General features: G+C 56.6%; 1 protein-coding gene across 1 annotated transcript; it reads left to right on the forward strand.

Annotated features, from left to right (window-relative positions):
- Positions 1 to 273: 273 nt before the first annotated feature.
- Positions 274 to 17129, forward strand: GAREM2 (GRB2 associated regulator of MAPK1 subtype 2). Its single transcript, XM_070380193.1, has 7 exons — positions 274 to 978; positions 1052 to 1175; positions 3156 to 3296; positions 11038 to 11168; positions 12061 to 13134; positions 14069 to 14232; positions 14743 to 17129. The coding sequence occupies exons 1-7, from the start codon at positions 274 to 276 to the stop codon at positions 15761 to 15763; spliced, it is 3360 nt and encodes a 1119-aa protein (XP_070236294.1). The 3' UTR covers positions 15764 to 17129.
- The last annotated feature ends 1606 nt before the right edge of the window (positions 17130 to 18735 follow it).

Raw genomic sequence — 18735 nt, forward strand, 5'->3', positions numbered from 1 at the left:
GGCGGCCCCAGGAGGTGGCGGCGGGCGCGGGAGCCCGGGCCGCACCGGACCGGTCGTCGGGGCCCCGGGACGGCGACCCTGGGGCTCCCATGCCATGGAGAAGCTGGCGGCCGGGCTGGCCGGCCTGCGCTGGAGCATGGGCGCCTTCCCGCTGGACCTCATCGTCAGCCGCTGCCGCTTGCCCACGCTCGCCTGCCTCGGGCCAGGTACCGGGGATGCTGGGGAGAGGGGCCGCGGGGGGCTCTCCCGGCAGGTGCCAGCGGGGCCGTGAGGATGCGGCCCCTGCCCTCCCGCTCCTCCGCCCGGACCTCGCTCTGTTCTCGGCGCGCCTCCCGGGAGACCCGGGGTCCAGAAAGCGAGGGGATGCCTCCTCCCGGGCCCCGCGGACGGGCACAGGGACAGAAACCTGGGACAGGGACTGGAGCCGGGCCCCGGAGAGAGCTCTCCGGCCTCGCTGGACCCCGGAGCCTGGCGGAGCCACCCAGCGCGCCCCGTCGGTGCACCCCCTTCTCTTGGCGCCCTCGGACCCCCGTCCAGGCCGCGCCCCCCTCCATCTCTTTGTCTCTGGCCTCTCACCTCGATCCTCCCGCATCCCTGGGCCTCGGACTCTTGTCTTCACACTGCCGCCGCCTCCCACCCCCACCCCAGCCCTCTTGGGACTCTTCTCGAACCCTCGTTTCGCGGCCGGGGGGTGGTGGGCAGCCTCCGCCCCCGCGGACTGGCAGGCCACCTCTGGGCCTGAAGGAGCGAGTTATCCCTCCGGGCGCGCCCCCAAGCCCCCCACCCCCGGCCCTTCCCACGTCTTGCTCCACTTCTCCTTGGGGCCCCGGGGGGCCAGGTTGCTCTGCTGATGTTTGGGGGGCCGAGAGGGGTGCCCGGAGGCTGCCCAGAGCAAGGGGACCGTTTCAGGAAAAGGGGGCCGCTTGGCTGGGGGAGGGGCGGGAGCCGGGGCTGGCAGCCAGGCCGGGGGTTTTGTGTGTGAGAAGAATAGGGGTTTGGCCCGCGTTGGCACACTCGCTTCCCTGAATGCTAATGCGGCCCGCGGCTTCAGGCTCGTCTCCTCTCCGCTGGGGCCAGCAGCCTCTCCGCCGACCCGCGGCGGCCCGGAGCGGGTACAGCGAGTGTCAGCGTGTCCAGGAGCGGGCTCCGTGAAGCATCTATGCCTGGGCCGTCGGGTAGGGGTGCCTGGCGGTCCGGTGTCTTGTCGCCCATCATCAGCGTGTGATGCCGATGTCAACAGCAAAGCCGTGTGTGTGTCTGGGTGTGAATGGAATATGCTGGTCCTAGGTCGTGCCTGGCCACTTTCCCATGCATCCTAGTTGGCATCTTTCCCTCCTGGGGGTCTCTTTTGAGGACAGGCAAGCCTCCTTTGGGCTCCCCTGACCTCTGGCCCGTTGTCTTGTCTCCTGCTGTGCACCCGTTACAATGGTCAGTTTATTGTCCTCCTACTGGGCTGCGGGCTCTTTGAGGTAGGGCATCCTGCCTAACAAAGATTATGGAAGGATTGAATGAATGAATGAAAGCATGAGCAACTGGTGTAATGGCCCAGCCATCTGTCTGTGACAGTGGTGGCTATGGCTGTGGTCACCTTTTGTTATCAAAATTGTGAGTTGTGAATACGTGATCAAAAGTATGTCTTGGCCCGTGCATTAGTGTGACTGTGAGACTGAGTTGCGTCATAGGGGTGACAAGCCCCTATCGCTGTGATCCAGGTGGCTGTGCTGACTCCACTGTTGGTGACCTTGATCCATGGTTGGAGTGTGTCCTGTGTGGCTGTGGCCTGCATCCCTTGGAAAGGCAGGCGGGGGCTTAAGAGAGCTCTAAGAGGAGGTTACGGAGTAGGAGAACTTTCTCTGCTCCAGGTGAGGAGTTGAGGAGAAAGCCCCACACTCCCAACCAGATATACACATATACGTGGTGAGAGCCAGGCCCTCCCTGAAGGTCCTGAACACATCTCCGCCCCCCCACTCCTCTCCCCCCATCAAATGCACACACTTCAGGGAGTCCCCAGCCATCAGAGTAAACCATTTCCCATTTGGTTGGGTGGCAGAAATTTATTAAGTTGTGTTGGAGGGAGCGTCCCCCACCCCCACCCTACCCACCAGCTGCATCCAGGAAACGGCTCCAAGGCCTCCTGGAAGCTGGGCCAGCCTCCTGCTCTCCTGGAAACTGTTGCTGGGGTTGGAGCCTCTGGGGCCCCGGCCCCTCCTAACACCTTTGCCCCAGTGCAGCTTCCCCCAGGACTATCCTCCTCCGCTTCTAAATCCACCCCCACCCCCGCCCTGCTCTGGCCTTCATCACTGTGTCCCACAAACTGGGAGGTGAAGGGCTCTGAGAAGGAATGCCAAGAAGCAGCTTCTCTGAGGTGGGGCCAGAGGGTATCTGAGACCCCAAAGGTTCCCTCTCCTTTGGGGTCCCTTGGATGAAGGAGCCTGTCTGTGGCAGTGGGAGAGAAGGAAGGGGCTGCCCAAGGGAGCCGTGAATCAGCTCCTCTAAGCCCCGCCATTCTCCTGACCCAAGTGACCCACAGCTCTGGACTCCACAACGGACGACCCCTTCTTAGCCCTCTCTGGGCCCCCAACAAGGCGGGGGCCAGGAGCTGACTGGCCCAGGAGCTGATTCGCGGCTGAGAATTCTGCTGGTGTGAGTTGTGGTTCTGAGGTCCAGCCCAAGTGTCTGCTGCTCAGCACTGTCTCCCATCCTCCCTCCTGCCCCTCCCCCCCCCCAACTAGTTTGCTGCCCCTTCTGTGAGAGCTCAGACTGCCTCCATTCAGTGCCTCAAACTGGGCCCGCATCCTCTGTTCACATCTCTCCCCACCTCCTGCCCCCTGGGCCTCAGGGCTCCTGGAGGGAGGAGTCCCTGGCTCCAGCACACGGACTGGGACAGCAGGCAGTCCAGTCGAAGGATAAATGCAGGATGGAGGCAGCGTTGGTTTCTGAGGCCCCATCGGAAGCCTGAGCCCTGAGAGACGGGGCCTGATTCAGCCCCAAGCTCACAGGTGGCAGCCCCCATCCCTGGAGCATTGCTGGCCCGGACAGGGATCGTGGAGAGCTGTCCTCGGGCGGTGTCTCGGTGAGGAGGTCACCCTGTCTCTCTGCCCCTCCTGATGTTCTCTTTTCTCTCCTCCCTCCTCTGTCCGCCTGCCCCCTCCCAGGGGAGTATGCTGAGGGCGTCAGTGAGCGAGACATCCTGCTCATTCATTCCTGCCGCCAGTGGACCACGGTGACAGCCCACACCCTGGAGGAGGGCCACTACGTCATCGGGCCCAAGATTGACATCCCCCTGCAGTACCCAGGTGTGCCCAGGGACAGATGGCACAGAGCCAGTGGGGGCTGTAGGCAGGGGGATGGGTGCAGGAAGTCTTGGGCACTGGATGCTGGTGACTGGCTTTTCTTTAGAGCTGCAGGGATGAGCGAGGGCATGGCTGATGAGTGGGGGCGGGGCGGGGGTGGTGGTGACTAAAGTCAGGGTTAGAGTTAGGGTCCAGTGGTTTTCGTACTGGTCTGTGAAGCCCCGGGTTTCTGGTTGCAAACCTTTGATTCCCATTTTAAAGTAGATTTGAAACTAATGATTAAAAAAATCCACACCCTCATACCACTACAAGTCAAACCTTAAACCCCGACTAGAGACATTTGGTGTGTACCACAATCTGCCTCATTAACCCTTTTTGTACAGACCCTCAAAGAAAATATCTCCTGCCGGGATTCTTTCAGTATTGCGCAACCCAAAGACATAGAAACAAAGGGATGCCCAGGCTGATTATATGGCTGCATCTGCTAGCCTTAATCCTGTTTTTCCGATGCTTGTGTTAAATTTATTGTTTTCATTGATTGACTTTTTTTTTTAAAGTCTCCATTGAATTTGTTACAATATTGCTTATGTTTCATGTTTTGATTTTTTGGCACCAAGGCATGTGAGATCTAAGTTCCCCATCAGGGATCAAACCAATACCCCCTGCACTGGAAGGCAAAGTCTTAACCACTGTGCCACCAGGGAAGTCCCCATTGATTGACTCTTAAGTGAATGCTAAAATTTAAAAACTTTTAATAAAATTATGCTTGAGACCAGGGCTTCCCTGGTGGCTCAGTGGTAAAGAACCCAACTGCCAGTGTAGGAGACCTAGGAGACTTGAGTTCGGTCCCTGGGTCAGGAAGATCCCCTGGAGAAGGAAATGGCAACCCACTCCAGTACTCTTGCCTGGGAAACCCCATGGACAGAGGAGCTTGGGGGTGCAAAGAGTTGGACACAACTTAGCAATTAAACAACAATGAATATTTACTTTTATCTATTTTATATGTGATGCTGATGTCCTAAAGATTTTGTTTGAAGAAAGGATTCTGCTTCTAAAAAAAGAAGCCCTTTCATTTTACGCAGGATGGAACAGAGGCCTAGGAAGGGAAATGACTTGCCCAGGGTCACACGGAAGAGCAAGGGCTAGCACCCAGGCATCTCGATCTTTGGGCTGGTGCTGGCTGCCACATCAGGGATGCAGGGTTGTTGTTCCCTGAATGAGAAGGGTGCAACACTGGTCGCCGTCAGCCCAGAGATGCCACTATGCAAACCCAGGAGCCCACAGCTCCTGTGTATCAACATGTGCTGCTTTCCAGACACTGGGCAGAGCTTTGTCACCATCACAGCCTCACAGCAACCCTGTGAGGAAGTCTAACAGAGCTCCAGGAGTTAGGAGTTAGATCAGTTCTGTGTTTAACTGCTACCCACCCCGAAACAGGGCTTCCCTGGTGGCTCAGATAGTGAAGAATCCGCCTGCAATGTGGGAGACCTGGTTTCGATCCCTGGGTTGGGAAGATCCCCTGGAGAAGGGAATGGCAACCTACTCCAGTACTGTTGCCTGGAGAATTCCATGGACAGAAGAGCTTGGCGGCTACAGTCCATGGGGTTGCAAAGGGTCAAACATGACAGAGCGATTTTTACTTTCACCCTGCAACAAAGGTTGGAATCCTTGAAGCTGGGAAGGCTCCCAGCAGCTTCCTCACAGGTCTGCTGTTCCCCCTCTGGCCCTGCCTGGTTCTCCCCTGAGTCTGTGGGACAGGACCAAACCCTTTAGAGGGCTTCCGCTTTTTACAGCACCCCGTGAACTTGTTGTAGTTCCCACACCCCTGTAGTCCCCACACCCCATTTTGAAGATGAGGAAACTCAAGTATCTTTCTGACCTAGGGTTCTGTCCTGGGGCCCCTGGGAAGGCCTGCCCAAGCTAGAAACTTCCCAGCCTGGGTATTTGGCATTGGTCCAGGGAAAAGTCCCAGGTCATCTCATTGGGACAAAAAAGCAAAGACTGGGGGACTTCCCTGGTGCTCCAGTGGTTAAGACTCTGCCCTTCCACTGCAGTGGCCGCGGGTTCCATCCCTGGTCGGGGAATAAGACCCCGCTGCCAATAAAAACCAAACAAATCAGGGAAACCGAGATTCAGAGTCTCCTAGGGAACTGTGGGTCCACGGGGCTCCTGGCTCTTTCCCCCCATCACTTTGGGTGGCCTCTTGACTGTGTATGGTGGTGATCATGGGGTGACAGCTGGCTAGCCGAGGTTTCGCATCCCTGACCCATCTTTCCGGTGGGCTGCTTGCGCCCCGCCTGGTTGTGGGGCTGGGGTAGGGAGGCCGAAGCCCCCCTAGGAGGGGAAGGGGGAGGGGCCGCCGGCAGGTTTACGAGGAAGCTCTGAGTGCACAGCCCGACGCTGGTTCCTCCTAATGAATTAGTAATAGCGCGGGCGGGCTGGCGGGCGGGCGGGCGGGGGCGGAGGCTGCGGACCTCGGAGAGAGCCGCCGCGGTGGGCCGGGTGGGGTGGGGTAAGGAGCGGGGAGGAGCGCTCAGGGCGGTGCCTGGTCCCGAGTCGGGTAGGGGGCGCTGCTGGGGACCCGGGTCTCCAGGCCAAGGTTCACCCCCGGGGGAGGCAGGGAGACCGGCCTTCTCTGGGACCCGCGGAGCACCGCGTGAGCCAAGTTGTATGCTTCCATTTTACCGATAGGAAAACTGAAGCCTATAGCGATTAAATAATTTGCTCAAGACCATACAGGTGGCAGGTGACACCAGGTCTGTCCGACTGTCAAGTCTGTGCATTTACCCACCATTCTTTAAGGAGCATCTGCTCTGGGTCAGGTGCTGGCAGGGAGCGGTGACAAACAAGACCCAGCTGGAAGGGACGGTCAGGACCGCGATTATGTGCTTTGGGAGTCTCGGGCAGGGAGGAGGGACAGGCCAGGGTGGGGCAGGTCCCTAGAGCCGCGGGGGTCGGGGGGGAAGACCTCTTGTCTCTTGTAGGGGGAAGGCAGGAGAGGAAGCTGCCCCCAGTGGGGCCGCAGAGGGAGGAGAAGGCTTCCAGGGGCCAAAGCATCACTCCCCAGAGGTCTTCTTTCCTTCCTCCCGGCAGTGATGACCGGTGCTGGGCTCAGGCTGCGGCGGAGGGGGTGGTGCTGGCTACCATGGTTACATTGATCTTCCCTGCCACATCCTCCCCCGGCTCTAGCCCTGACTTGGCTCCAGCTCTCCCCACAGCGGGCAGTGGGCATTTCTCCCTGCCTGGCTGGTTGGAATTGGTGGTGGGGGTGGGGGTGGTGGTAGTTGTGTGTGGATATGGGGGCGGCGACTGGATGAGGGAAGGGGGCCACTCTTGGATGGTGGCAGACCTGTGATTCCTGACCTGCTCGGTCCCCTCCCCAGGGTATCCCTGCTGCCCTCTAGGGCTGTGGCTCATCTGAGGCCTCTTTCCACCAGGGTCTCGGAGTAGTTGGAGCAGGGTGCGGGGTAGGGATGGGATGCATTCCCTCTGGCTTTCTCTGGGCATTTCCCCCTCTCTTGATTCTCCCTTTTCCTGCTTTTAGATGTTGACGCTGCAGGCGCTGCCTGGGCTCTCTGCTCTGCACACCCTGCATTAGTACAGGTGTCTCTATCTGGGTTCTGGTTGGGCTTTGAACCCACCACAACCCCCATGTTGTATATACAATGCTGTGTGTGTTCCTGCTAGGAGTACACTGTGGGATTTCTCTGGGAAGGGGGTCCCCGATGGGTTGGGATCCTTTTTTCTTCCTTTTCCCTGAGCTATCTGGCCTGCCCCACAGCTGACACTGCCTCCTGTGGGCCGGTGATCTTCTATTACTTCTGACTACACTTCCCCAAGCCCTGCACCCACATGCTCACCTGCCTGCCCTAGGAGCACCACCTGCAGGGCCTCATTTGGCTTCCCCAGTTTGGCCCATGCTTCTGATAGCTTACGGTGCACGGTGTTGGATTCATGATCTCTGAAGAAGATTTAGCTTTGGAACTAGGGACCAGGCTTGATCACTCAAGAGCTTTTGTGTAGCAGAGTTTTATTAAAGTATGACAAGGGACAGAGAAAGCTTCTGACATAGACATCAGGAGTTATGTAAATTAGTTATTATAATAAATCAAAAGCATGTCTCAAGGTTGTAAAGCTCTTACTAGACCCACTCCCAGAATTTACATTTTAAGATAACAGGATTAGCCAGAAGGTTTTCAGGAAGGAGAAACTGTCCTCAAGCAGGATACATTGTTGTCATATAATCCTTCAGTTCAGTCAGTTCAGTCGTGTCTGACTCTTTGTGACCCCATGAATCCCAGCACGCCAGGCCTCCCTGTCCATCACCAACTCCTGGAATTCACTCAGACTCACTTCCATCGAGTCAGTGATGCCATCCAGCCATTTCATCCTCTGTCGTCCCCTTCTCCTCCTGCCCCGAATCCCTCCCACCATCAGAGTCTTTTCCAATGAGTCAACTCTTCGCACGAGGTGGCCAAAGTACTAGAGTTTCAGCTTCAGCATCATTCCTTCCAAAGAAATCCCAGGGCTGATCTCCTTCAGAATGGACTGGTTGGATCTCCTTGCAGTCCAAGGGACTCTCAAGAGTCTTCTCCAACACCACAGTTCAAAAGCATCCATTCTTCGGCGCTCAGCTTTCTTCACAGTCCAACTCTCACATCCATACATGACCACAGGAAAAACCATAGCCTTGACTAGATGGACTTTTGTTGCCAAAGTAATGTCTCTGCTTTTGAATATGCTATCTAGGTTGGTCATAACTTTCCTTCCAAGGAGTAAGCGTCTTTTAATTTCATGGCTGCAGTCACCATCTGCAGTGATTTTGGAGCCCCCAAAAATAAAGTCTGACACTGTTTCCACTGTTTTCCCATCTCTTTCCCATGAAGTGATGGGACCAGATGCCATGATCTTCGTTTTTGAATGTTGAGTTTTAAGCCAACTTTTTCACTCTCCACTTTCACCTTCAGCAAGAGGCTTTTTAGTTCCTCTTCACTTTCTGCCATAAGGGTGGTGTCATCTGCATATCTGAGGTTATTGATATTTCTCTCGGCAATCTTGATTCCGGGAAGAAGCTTGTGCTTCTTCCAGCCCAGCGTTTCTCATGATGTATTCTGCATATAAGTTAAATAAGCAGGGTGACAATATACAGCCTTGACGTCCTCCTTTTCCTATTTGGAACCAGTCTGTTGTTCCATGTCCAGTTCTAACTGTTGCTTCCTGACCTGTATATAGGTTTCTCAAGAGGCAGGTCAGGTGGTCTCTCTTTCAGAAGTTTCCACAGATTATTGTGATCCACACATTCAAAGGCTTTGGCATAGTCAATAAAGCAGAAATAGATGTTTTTCTGGAACTCTCTTGCTTTTTCGATGATCCAGCGGATGTTGGCAATTTGATCTCTGGTTCCTCTGCCTTTTCTAAAACCAGCTTGAACATCTGGAAGTTTACGGTTCACATACTGCTGAAGCCTGGCTTGGAGAATTTTGAGCATTACTTTACTAGCGTGTGAGATGAGTGCAATTGTGCAGTAGTTTGAGCATTCTTTGGCATTGCCTTTCTTTGGGATTGGAATGAAAACTGACCTTTTCCAGTCCTGTGGCCACTGCTGAGTTTTCCAAATTTGTTCCTTAGTACAGAGTTTAAACTGAGTTGTTTGTTGTGTAATCATCAGTTCTTAAAGGAAAGAACGTTTTATGTGACTAAGACTAAGGAATGTAGAAGAAAAAAATAAAAGTTTGTCCTTTTCTCCTCCTTGAGATCCCCAGATCCCTCTCTCCTTGGGGACCCCCAGATTTCTTATCAACCTGCGTAGGAATTGACTCTCTCACTCCCCACTGGTTCCTTCCAGGGTCCCAGTTTTGGTTAACAGCTCTGCTGTCTCCATTTCTGACCAGGCTGGTAGCTGCAACCCCTTCCTCCCTCGCCACTCGGCAGTCACCACAGTCTGATGAGGCTCTCTGCTGGAACCTGTACCCCTTGTTCTGTTTGTTTTTTGCTTTCCCCTCAGCTGATGCCCCTGCTCTTTTCCAGAACTCGTTACTGGGTTATTTACCTAAGTGTCCCTGTTATCTTTATAGAGTTCACCTTTGATCTTGGTCTTTCTTTGCTCAGAACACTTCAGTGGGTTTCATTCTTATGGAATAAAGTCCTACCATATGGCATTCAGAGCTCTTCATAGCCCAGTTGCTGTCTGCTCTACCCGTCATCACCCCCCTCAAATCCTACTCTCCAGGCACTCACCATGTTGGCAGGCAGTTTGCTTCTGTGACCATGTGTCTTGACTCATGCCGTTTCTTTTGTGTGGAATGTTCACTCTGTAAAATTCATTCTTATGATCCCCCCACATGGCCAGGCAGATTTCCCCCAACTTGGTGGTCTCCTCATCTTTTGTTGAGTCTGTTGTGGCCATCCTGCCATCCCGTCACACCCTGCTGTCACATACTGGATCTGGATTTGATATCTTGAGGGCAGATCATATCTTACCCACATCTGCCCCCCTCATTGGGCCTAGGCTAGTGTCTGGCACACAGTAGGTGCTCTATAAATGCTTGTGGAATGAATAAATGATAGGCAGCAACCACCAGAAACACTGCAGAAGTTAGAGTCATCTTGTCTTCTCTCAGCCTATACAAGACTCTCTTCCTCCTGTGTAAGGCCTAAAAAGAGGCCTGGTTCACAGCCTGTCTTTGTGCTCATGTAAGTGGGCACATGGGGCTTCCCAGGTGACTCAGTAGTAAAAAATCTGCTTGCTAATACAGGAGACACGGATTCCATCCCTGGGTCAGGCAGATCCCCTGGAGGAGGGTGTGGCCACCCACTCCAGTGTTCTTGCCTGGGAAATCCCATGGACAGAGGCACCTGGTGGGCTACAGTCCCTGGGGTTGCAGAAGAGGTGGGGACGACTTAGCAACTAAACAACAACAAGGTGGGCACATAAAAGGTACGTGGCCAGTGAGGTCAGTTAACACAGAGGGGTGTCAGCATTACAGATTAGCATCATTCTTTAAAGCCCATGTCTTCTGGGGGCTTCTGCTGAGCCAGTGGAAACACAGCCTTGGACTGCAGATCGGGAAGACCTCATCTGAGGGAGGCAGCTTGCTGGGCTCAGATCTGAGGCCTCTGGGACAGTGGCGCTGGATGTTGGACCACAGCAGGGTTTGGGAACAGATCAGGAGTCAGAGTGGCTCTCCTTGGGCCTCCAAAGCCTGGGGCTGGGCCCTGGTTTGCCCATTGCATCAGTGTGGGTTAGCAATCTAAAGCTAACACAGGAGGCCAGATTCAGACAGGGCCTGCAAACATCTGCTCCAGCTTCTTTAGATGAGGATTCAAAATCCCTGAGAGGGGAAGGGATTTGTCTGGGTCACAGCAAATCAGAGTTGGGCTGGGACCAAGCTAGGCATCAGCATCCCCACTGCCACACTAATGTTGGTGTCAAGTGTTTGGGTACCAGTTTGCCCTTGAGTTTCTCTAGGCAGACAGCTGCTGGCCTTGTCACACACCCACAAACTCTCCACTGGGTAAGGGCTGTGCTCTATGTGCTAGGAATACGTGCTCACCTCCCTGCTGAGTCTTGAACCAGCTGACCAGCTTCCACTAGTGCAAACCTGCCCTTCTGCCCACCTGAGTTCCAGAGGGACTGGCTGAGATGAGGGGCCAAAGATGTGGGGAACATGAGGCCTCTCAGGATGCAGGCTAGGCTTCCTAGCAAGCAGGCCCACCCTAACAGCCTGCGTTCTGTCCTTTGCAGGGAAGTTCAAGCTCCTGGAGCAGGCCCGGGATGTTCGGGAGCCAGTGAGGTACTTCAGCAGTGTGGAGGAGGTGGCCAGCGTCTTTCCTGATCGCATCTTTGTGATGGAAGCCATCACTTTCAGTGTCAAGGTCAGTCCTTTCTGCACTGGGCCTGGTGCCCCCAGGTTTCATTATTCTCAGGGGCAAGCCTGACTCTGGATGGAGGGTTCCCGCTAGGTTCTGTGAGGTAGAAGTGTCACAGTGTGGCTTCTGGCAGCCCCCTGAAAGTCTTTGGCTAGGTGTATGAACTTTCTGGAACTGGGCCCAAGAACTTCCTGCAAAAGGTGGGGAAGCAGGAAGTGTGTGTGGAGGTATGTGTGTGGAGGTTCATGCCTTGACTTGGAGATCTTTCAGGGCAGCCATCCTAGCATCTACTGGTGGAGGTGGTGGCTGTGGAGTGCAAACAGTCCCCCACTTAATGTACAGATAGCTCTTTACTATTTACAAACCCCTTTCTTATCCATCAATTCATTCCTCTTCAGAGTAGTCTTGTTGAATAGGTGGAGGATTATTATTGCCCAATTGTAAAAAAATGATACAAGCGTTGCTGTATGTTGAATATTTTCAAAGTATTTCAGTATATGTAAAGTCTACCTGGTGGCTCAGATGGTAATGAATCTGTCTGCAATGTGGGAGACCCAGTCCTATCCCTGGAGAAGGAAATGACAACCCACTCCAGTATTCTTGCCTGGGAAATCCCATGGACAGAGGAGCCTGGCAGGCTACAGTCCATGGAGTCACAGAGTCAGACATGGCTGAGCGATTAACACTTACTTTATAGTCTATTTAATCCTTACAGCAATTCTTACAGCAAATAAAATAATTACCTTTCCAAGAGGTAACTCTGAGGCTGCACCACCATGACCACGTGGCCTCTACAGAATGCAGGCCCTCAGTCCAGTGCTCTTGATCTTGGGAAAGCCCCAAAAGAAGGGTTGCCCTCCTGGGTCCCCGGACTGGCTTTCCCCCGCCTGGGGCTAAGGCCTCCCTCTGTTTCTGGGTTCCCCAGGTGGTGTCAGGGGAGTTCAGCGAGGATAGCGAGGTGTACAACTTCACGCTGCACGCGGGTGACGAGCTCACTCTCATGGGGCAGGCGGAGATCCTGTGTGCCAAGACCACTAAGGAGCGCTCGCGCTTCACGACCCTGCTGCGCAAGTTGGGCCGGGCCGGAGCGCTGGCCGGGGTGGGCGGCGGCGGCGGCCCGGGGGGCGCGGGGGCCGCGGGTGGCGGCGGGGGCGCCAGGCCCATCAAAGGCAAGATGCCCTGCCTCATCTGCATGAACCACCGCACCAACGAGAGCCTGAGCCTGCCCTTCCAGTGCCAGGGCCGCTTCAGCACGCGCAGCCCGCTGGAGCTGCAGATGCAGGAGGGCGAGCACACGGTGCGCGCCATTATCGAGCGCGTGCGGCTCCCGGTGAACGTGCTGGTGCCCAGCCGCCCACCCCGCAACCCCTACGACCTGCACCCGGTGCGGGAGGGCCACTGCTACAAGCTGGTCAGCATCATCTCCAAAACAGTGGTGCTGGGGCTGGCGCTGCGCCGCGAGGGACCGGCGCCGCTGCACTTCCTGCTGCTCACCAACACGCCGCGCTTCGCGTTGCCGCAGGGCCTCCTGGCCGGGGACCCGCGCGTCGAGCGCCTGGTGCGCGACAGCGCCTCCTACTGTCGCGAGCGCTTCGACCCGGACGAGTACTCGACCGCCGTGCGCGAGGCGCCCGCCGAGCTGGCCGACGACTGCGCCAGCCCGCGCCGCGCGCGCCTCTGCTTGCCCGCGCCCCCGCGCGCCCTCGTGCCCGCCCGCGCCCCCGGCCCCGGCCCACCAGGCGACGGCGACCAGGAGTACGTGATCCCCGACTGGGCCGGCGGGCCCGAGACCGCCGCGCCGCCCGCCGAGATCCCCTACGAGGAGCTGTGGACGCACCAGGCAGCCGAGGGCCTAGTCGAGGGCAGGACCCGGCCGCTCCCGGGGCCCGACCTCATCTCCTTCGGAGCCGCCGGGCCGCCCCGCCTGGAGCCCGAGGCGGCGCCGCCTCCCGTGCCTCCCAAATCCGAGGCGGTGAGTGGATGCGGTGGAGACGAAGAGGGTGGGAGGCCGGTCGCTGAGCTCTGTGGGCCCGGCCTTCCGGGGAGGTGGCCAGCCACGGGGCAGGGTTTGGGTTTGGAAAGCTCGTTCTCCTGGGCCCCTGCCTTGGCATCTCGGGCTCCAGCCCCCTAGGTGTGCGACAGAGGGTGGCCAGAGGTGGGGAGGGGGGAGAAAAAAAAGAGGAAAGAGACGCAGGCGCTTTTGTAGGAAGGGGTACCATGGCCTTGGGAGTTGTGGGACAAAGACCAGCAGGTCCCTAGCCGCATGGAGTATGGGATGAGCCTAGAACAGCGTTACCCAGAAGGTTTCACAGAACAAAGGCTCCATTAAGTTGTCTGGTGAAAAGAAGGGTCTAGGGTGAAGAAAGTTTAGAAAATACAGTCTGATTCCCAGCTCTCCCCATCCTCACTTTGGAGCCACAGAGTATCCGTTATAATAAAGGCTTCGAGAAGTCCTGCAGGTCAGAAACCCATTCATCTGGGTTTAACACAGAAGTTTCCAACAGAACTTGTCCACAGACTATATACAGCACCTATTAATATCCCATGGAGTCCACTTTGAGTGTTTGACCGATAAGAAAGGGATCCAGATGGCAGATACTTTTCCTTCCCTTCTTATTACACCTTTGTCTTCTTTCTCTCCTTTTCCTTGAGGAAGGAATATGTCTACTTGTTGTTTTGTCTACTTCTCTGTTTCTTCTTACATTCACGATGGATTTTGAAGGCCGCACGAGACAGTTGTGCGTGTTGTGGACTCTCGATGAGTCTGACAGGCTGGAGATGACGAGAAGGGGTGGGGTGGGTGGCTGAGTAGCAAGGCCGGCTTTTGGCAAAGTGGGTCAGTCGCAGGCACCCCCCTTGCCCAGCTGCCTGGAGGCGGGGGTGGCATCTTGGCCCTGTGCTTGCAGGTGAAGGAGGAGTGCCGCCTGCTCAACGCCCCTCCTGTGCCCCCGCGGGGTGGCAGTGGCCGGCTCTCGGGTAGCCCCCCAGTACCCCCACGCTTCCCTAAGCTGCAGCCCGTCCACTCCCCCAGCTCCAGCCTCTCCTACTACTCCTCTGGCCTCCAGGATGGGTGAGCCCCTCCCTTCCTTCTCTGGGTCCCGGGCCGCCTCAGGTGGATGGAAGCAGGGGAGAGGGCGGGGAAGGGAGCCAGTGTGAGGAAGAGGAAGACTGCAGACCCTGGGGTTTGGAGGGTGCATATTGCTGAGCCGAACCTGAGGGAGGGGCCCTTGGGGTCTGGGGCTTCCTGCCTCAGTTGGCTGATTACCTAAATGATGATGCCTGCATGGGAGTGTGGCTCTTTCCTTCCAGACTGAGATCTGCTGCAGGATGGAGTACTCCTTGCCGTTGAAAATTTTCTGTGTAGTTCAGTTTAGTTTTTCCTGGAGTGCAGGTTGCCGGAGGGAAGAATAGAGCAATCTCAGAGGGCCTCAGGCCTTGGGGGCTGGGAGATGGACGGGCCAGCATGGCTGGGATCTCTGTGACCCAGCGGGATGGTGGTTTGTGGTGGCACATGTGTGTGCCTGTCACGTTCCCCTCTTGCTCTGCTTACCCGTCTGTCTGTGTCTCTTTCTGTCTGCAGGGCGGGGTCCCGAAGTGGCAGTGGCTCGCCGTCACCCGATGCCTACTCCCTCTATTGCTACCCCTGCACCTGGGGAGACTGCAAGGTGGGCGAGTCCTCCAGCCGTCCACCCCCGGGCCCCCTGCCCTCGACCACGCAGCCCAGCCAGGCCTCCCGGGCCCTTGTGGAGCCCCTGAGTAGTCGAGCTTCCTCCCTCCTGGGGGCCGACACCCCCGCCAAGACCTACCACAGCTGCCCACCTCCATTCAAGCCCTCCCACCCCCAGAAACGCTTTGCTCCGTTTGGAGCTCTTAACCCCTTTTCCGGGCCTGCCTACCCCACGGGCCCTTCAGCAGCCTCTTCTGGGCCTGCAGTTCCCTCAGGTCCCCTGGCTACCTCCAGCCCCGCTTATTCCCCAGGCCTGGGCTCTCCAGGCCAGGCCTACTCGGCAGCTTCCGCCTCCTCCTGTCCCACCTCCTCGTCTTCCTCCTCTGAGTGGCAGGAACCCTCCCTGGAGCCCTTCGACCCCTTTGAGCTGGGCCGGGGCAGTTCTCCAGAGCCTGAGCTGCTGCGCTGTCAGGAGCCCAGAGCCGTGGGGGCACCTGGGCCTGGCCTCTCGCCACTTGGACCCCCCAAGGCCTTTGAGCCCGAAGGCTTGGTGTTGCGGCAGGGTCCCGCCCCACTGTCACCGGTGGCCCCGCAGGGCCCTGAGGCTGGTGGAGCGCGACTCCTTCTCACCCAGGGGCGCCTCGAAGGGCCTCCTGCCAGTCCCCGGGATGGGGCCACGGCTTGGGGAGGCCGAGAAGCCACCTCCTGGCAGCCCCCCGCTGACCTCTCTGCACTCTCCCTGGAGGAGGTCTCCCGAAGTCTGCGTTTCATCGGGCTCTCAGAGGACGTGGTCAGCTTCTTTGCCCGAGAGCGCATAGACGGCAGCATCTTCGTGCAGCTCAGTGAGGACATCCTGGCAGATGACTTCCGCCTGACCAAGCTGCAGGTCAAGAAGATCATGCAGTTCATCAAAGGCTGGCGGCCCAAGATCTGACCTTCCGGCTTGGGGCCGCTTGACTGGAATTTTGGCCCGGAAGCTCCCCCGGGGGGCCAGCCCTGGCTTTGCAGGGGGACAGCCCTCCCCGAGGTGGGGCCTGCCACCGGGAGAATCTCTGCCAGGACTGCAGCTGCTCAGCAGTCACAGAGAGTGAATCCAGGGGAGGCGTGCTGGAAAACGGCGTCGTCTCGGCCAGACGCCTGCATGCCTCTTGCCTCTGAGTGTGCAGAGTACGTGGGGGAGAGGCTGAAGGCACCAGCGAATAGGGTGCCCAGGGCTGTGATTCCCATGGGGCAGCCAGAAGCTGGCTTTTGTGGTGACCTAACAGCTCTCTCCGTCCTGCTGTGGAGCTCCCCTGACAGCTTGCACTCAGTCCACAGTCTGTAGGTGCAGGCCGGAGACGAGGGAAGACAACGGCCCACCACTGAAGCACAGATTCCCCAAGTGCCCGCTGTCCTCTGTGGACTCTGCTCCAAGCTGCCTCAGAGTTGGGAGGGCGAATTTCTGTATCTCTGGGATGCCCTCTTTACCCCCTGTCCCCCCCGCTCTACCATGTGCTGGGTCCCTGGCCCCAAACACAGGTGTATCGCGTACAAGCCTGAGCCGCCGTGCCGCAGAGCTCCACCTGTGGGCTCTGGTTCTTGGGTGATGCCTTTGGAAGGCCACAGCCCTGCCCTTGACCCACTTACCTGGTGAGGGAGGCATTTGCTCCCCATGTTTTCAGCGCTCTGGCCTCTGCCCCGATCTCATTGCATCTAGCCGTCCGTCCTGCCTGTTGGGTTCAGTCTGTGACGACTCTGTTTCTGTGGAAGGGCAGCTGCACCCTGATTCCAAGGTGGGTGGCCTTCAATCACTCCCACTGGTCTCCTGCCCCATCCCGTGACTCCTGCAAACACCTGGTGTCCTTCCCTGGCTGTCACTGGTGCAGGTGGCTTGGGAGAACCTACTTTTATCCTCCTGGAGCTGAGCCCTCCTACGCTTGTTCATCTGCATCTGAGCAGGTCTTTGTGCCCTGAATCCCGAGCATGGCCATCTGCTGGCACTCAGAGCAGGTTGGCTGTCATGTCCAACCACCCATCCCCCGAGCTCTTTGTCTCACTTACCAGAAGCACACTAATTCTCCTAATGTCAGGCCCAGGGGTGTCAGCCTTCTCATCTGCCTTATCTAGATATTTATTTCCTCTGTTTTTCTATCTTAAGAGTAGAGAAGCCGTGCCAGTGCTCATGCCCTGAGCAGGCTGTCTCAGCATGGAGGGAAGTCAGAGTAGAGCACAGAGACTGGGATGCTGAGACGTTGGGTTTCCTTGCCGACCACTTAGTGAGTCCTCGAGGGCTAGTGAAATAAATGCTAGACCACTGAAGAGTAGTGTGCGTGGAACTGTGTTCTTTCAGAAGGCCGTGGGGACCGACTGGCATGATGCCTGTGCCCTTGGGCAGGGGAGGAGCTTGGAAATGGTTACGCATATGGCCCACTTGTTCCTCAGAGGCAGCTGATAGAGCGGCCCTCGTTCCTTTTTGAAAACCCCTCACCTGTCCCAAAACTGTAAGAACCTTCAATTCCCATTAATGTTTCAGCATAATTTAACACACCTCCCTAGGTCTGCTGGGGCTTCCCTGGTAGCCAGCTGGTAGAAACCTGCCTGCAATGCAGGAGACCCTGGTTCAGTTCCTGGGTCTGGAAGATCCCCTGGAGAAAGGATAGGCTACCCATACTCCGGTATTGGGCTTCCCTCGTGGCTCAGATGGTAAAGAATCCACCTACAATGCAGGAGACCTGGGTTAGAAAGATCCCCTGGAGAAGGAAATGGATCCACTCCAGTATTCTTGCCTGGGAAATCCCATCGACAGAGGAGCCTGGCGGGCTACAGTCCATGGGGTCACAGAGTCGGACACGACTGAGCGACAGCACAGCAGTTAGGGCTGCTGGGTGGAAAGATCATACTTCAGAGCCCCATGCTCCTACCCAGGTTTAATTTCCTGTCTTGTCCAAACGCCTGCCTTGAGGCTGCTCAGACCCCTGCCCTGACACTGCCATTGGCCTTGGTGTAGAGGATCAGTTCTCTACCTTCTGTGGGTCACCTGAAAACTCCAACTCAGAGATGCCTTGGTGTTCAGAGTCTGGCTTCCTAGCAGCCAACTGTTGAGTGTTGAGCTGGGGCAGAGCTCCCCACTTGCTGGTCCCCACAGCAGAACTGGGACCGGGGGGGATACTGAAGTGCTCACAGCTGGAGCAGAGGTAGGAGGGATCGGTGACATCTCCAAGTCAGGATGGTGCAGCGTGATAGGACCTGAATTACAATTCTGTACATTCAGTGGATCCTTCTGCCAGACCCGAGAGGAGCCCCAGAGCTGTTTACCTGGACTGGGCACTGTTTCTGCCAGAATACAAGTGCAGGAACTTACTCTACCTGAGGGCAAGGGGCCGGGCAGAGTGAAGGTGTCAGTCGAGTGCAGGCAGTGGTAGGTATTTGGGCATTGTCTACCTTCTGTGCTCTGCGGCAGCTGAGATGTGCAGGATGCACTAACCAGAAAAGTGTTACCTCCTCTGCCTAGTGCAGAGGATGAGAGGATTGGATAGCATCACCGATTCAAAGGACATGAACTTGGACAAACTCCGGGAGACAGGGACAGGGAGGCCTGGCATGCTGCAGTCCATGGGGTCACAAAGAGTCGAACACGACTTAGCAACTGAACAACTGCCTAATTCCAACGTTCCATAAACATTCCGAGCACGCACAGGAATGAGTTATACCAAGAAAGGAACTGGGTAAAACTGTCCACCGAGGATATGCAGTTTGGGAAAAGGAGTCTCTCTCACACGCTGGCCCTCCATACCTCTCCTACTGTTTGGTTTAGCCAGGACTCTTCCCTGCTGTAAGCAGAAGCCCAGCCAAAGCTCTTACATGTGCATGCATGCATGCTAAGTCACTTCAGTTGTGTCCAACTCTTTGCGACACTATGGATTGTAG

Source organism: Bos mutus, chromosome 11 (assembly GCF_027580195.1).
Source record: "Bos mutus isolate GX-2022 chromosome 11, NWIPB_WYAK_1.1, whole genome shotgun sequence".
Taxonomy (NCBI): Eukaryota; Metazoa; Chordata; class Mammalia; order Artiodactyla; family Bovidae; genus Bos; species Bos mutus.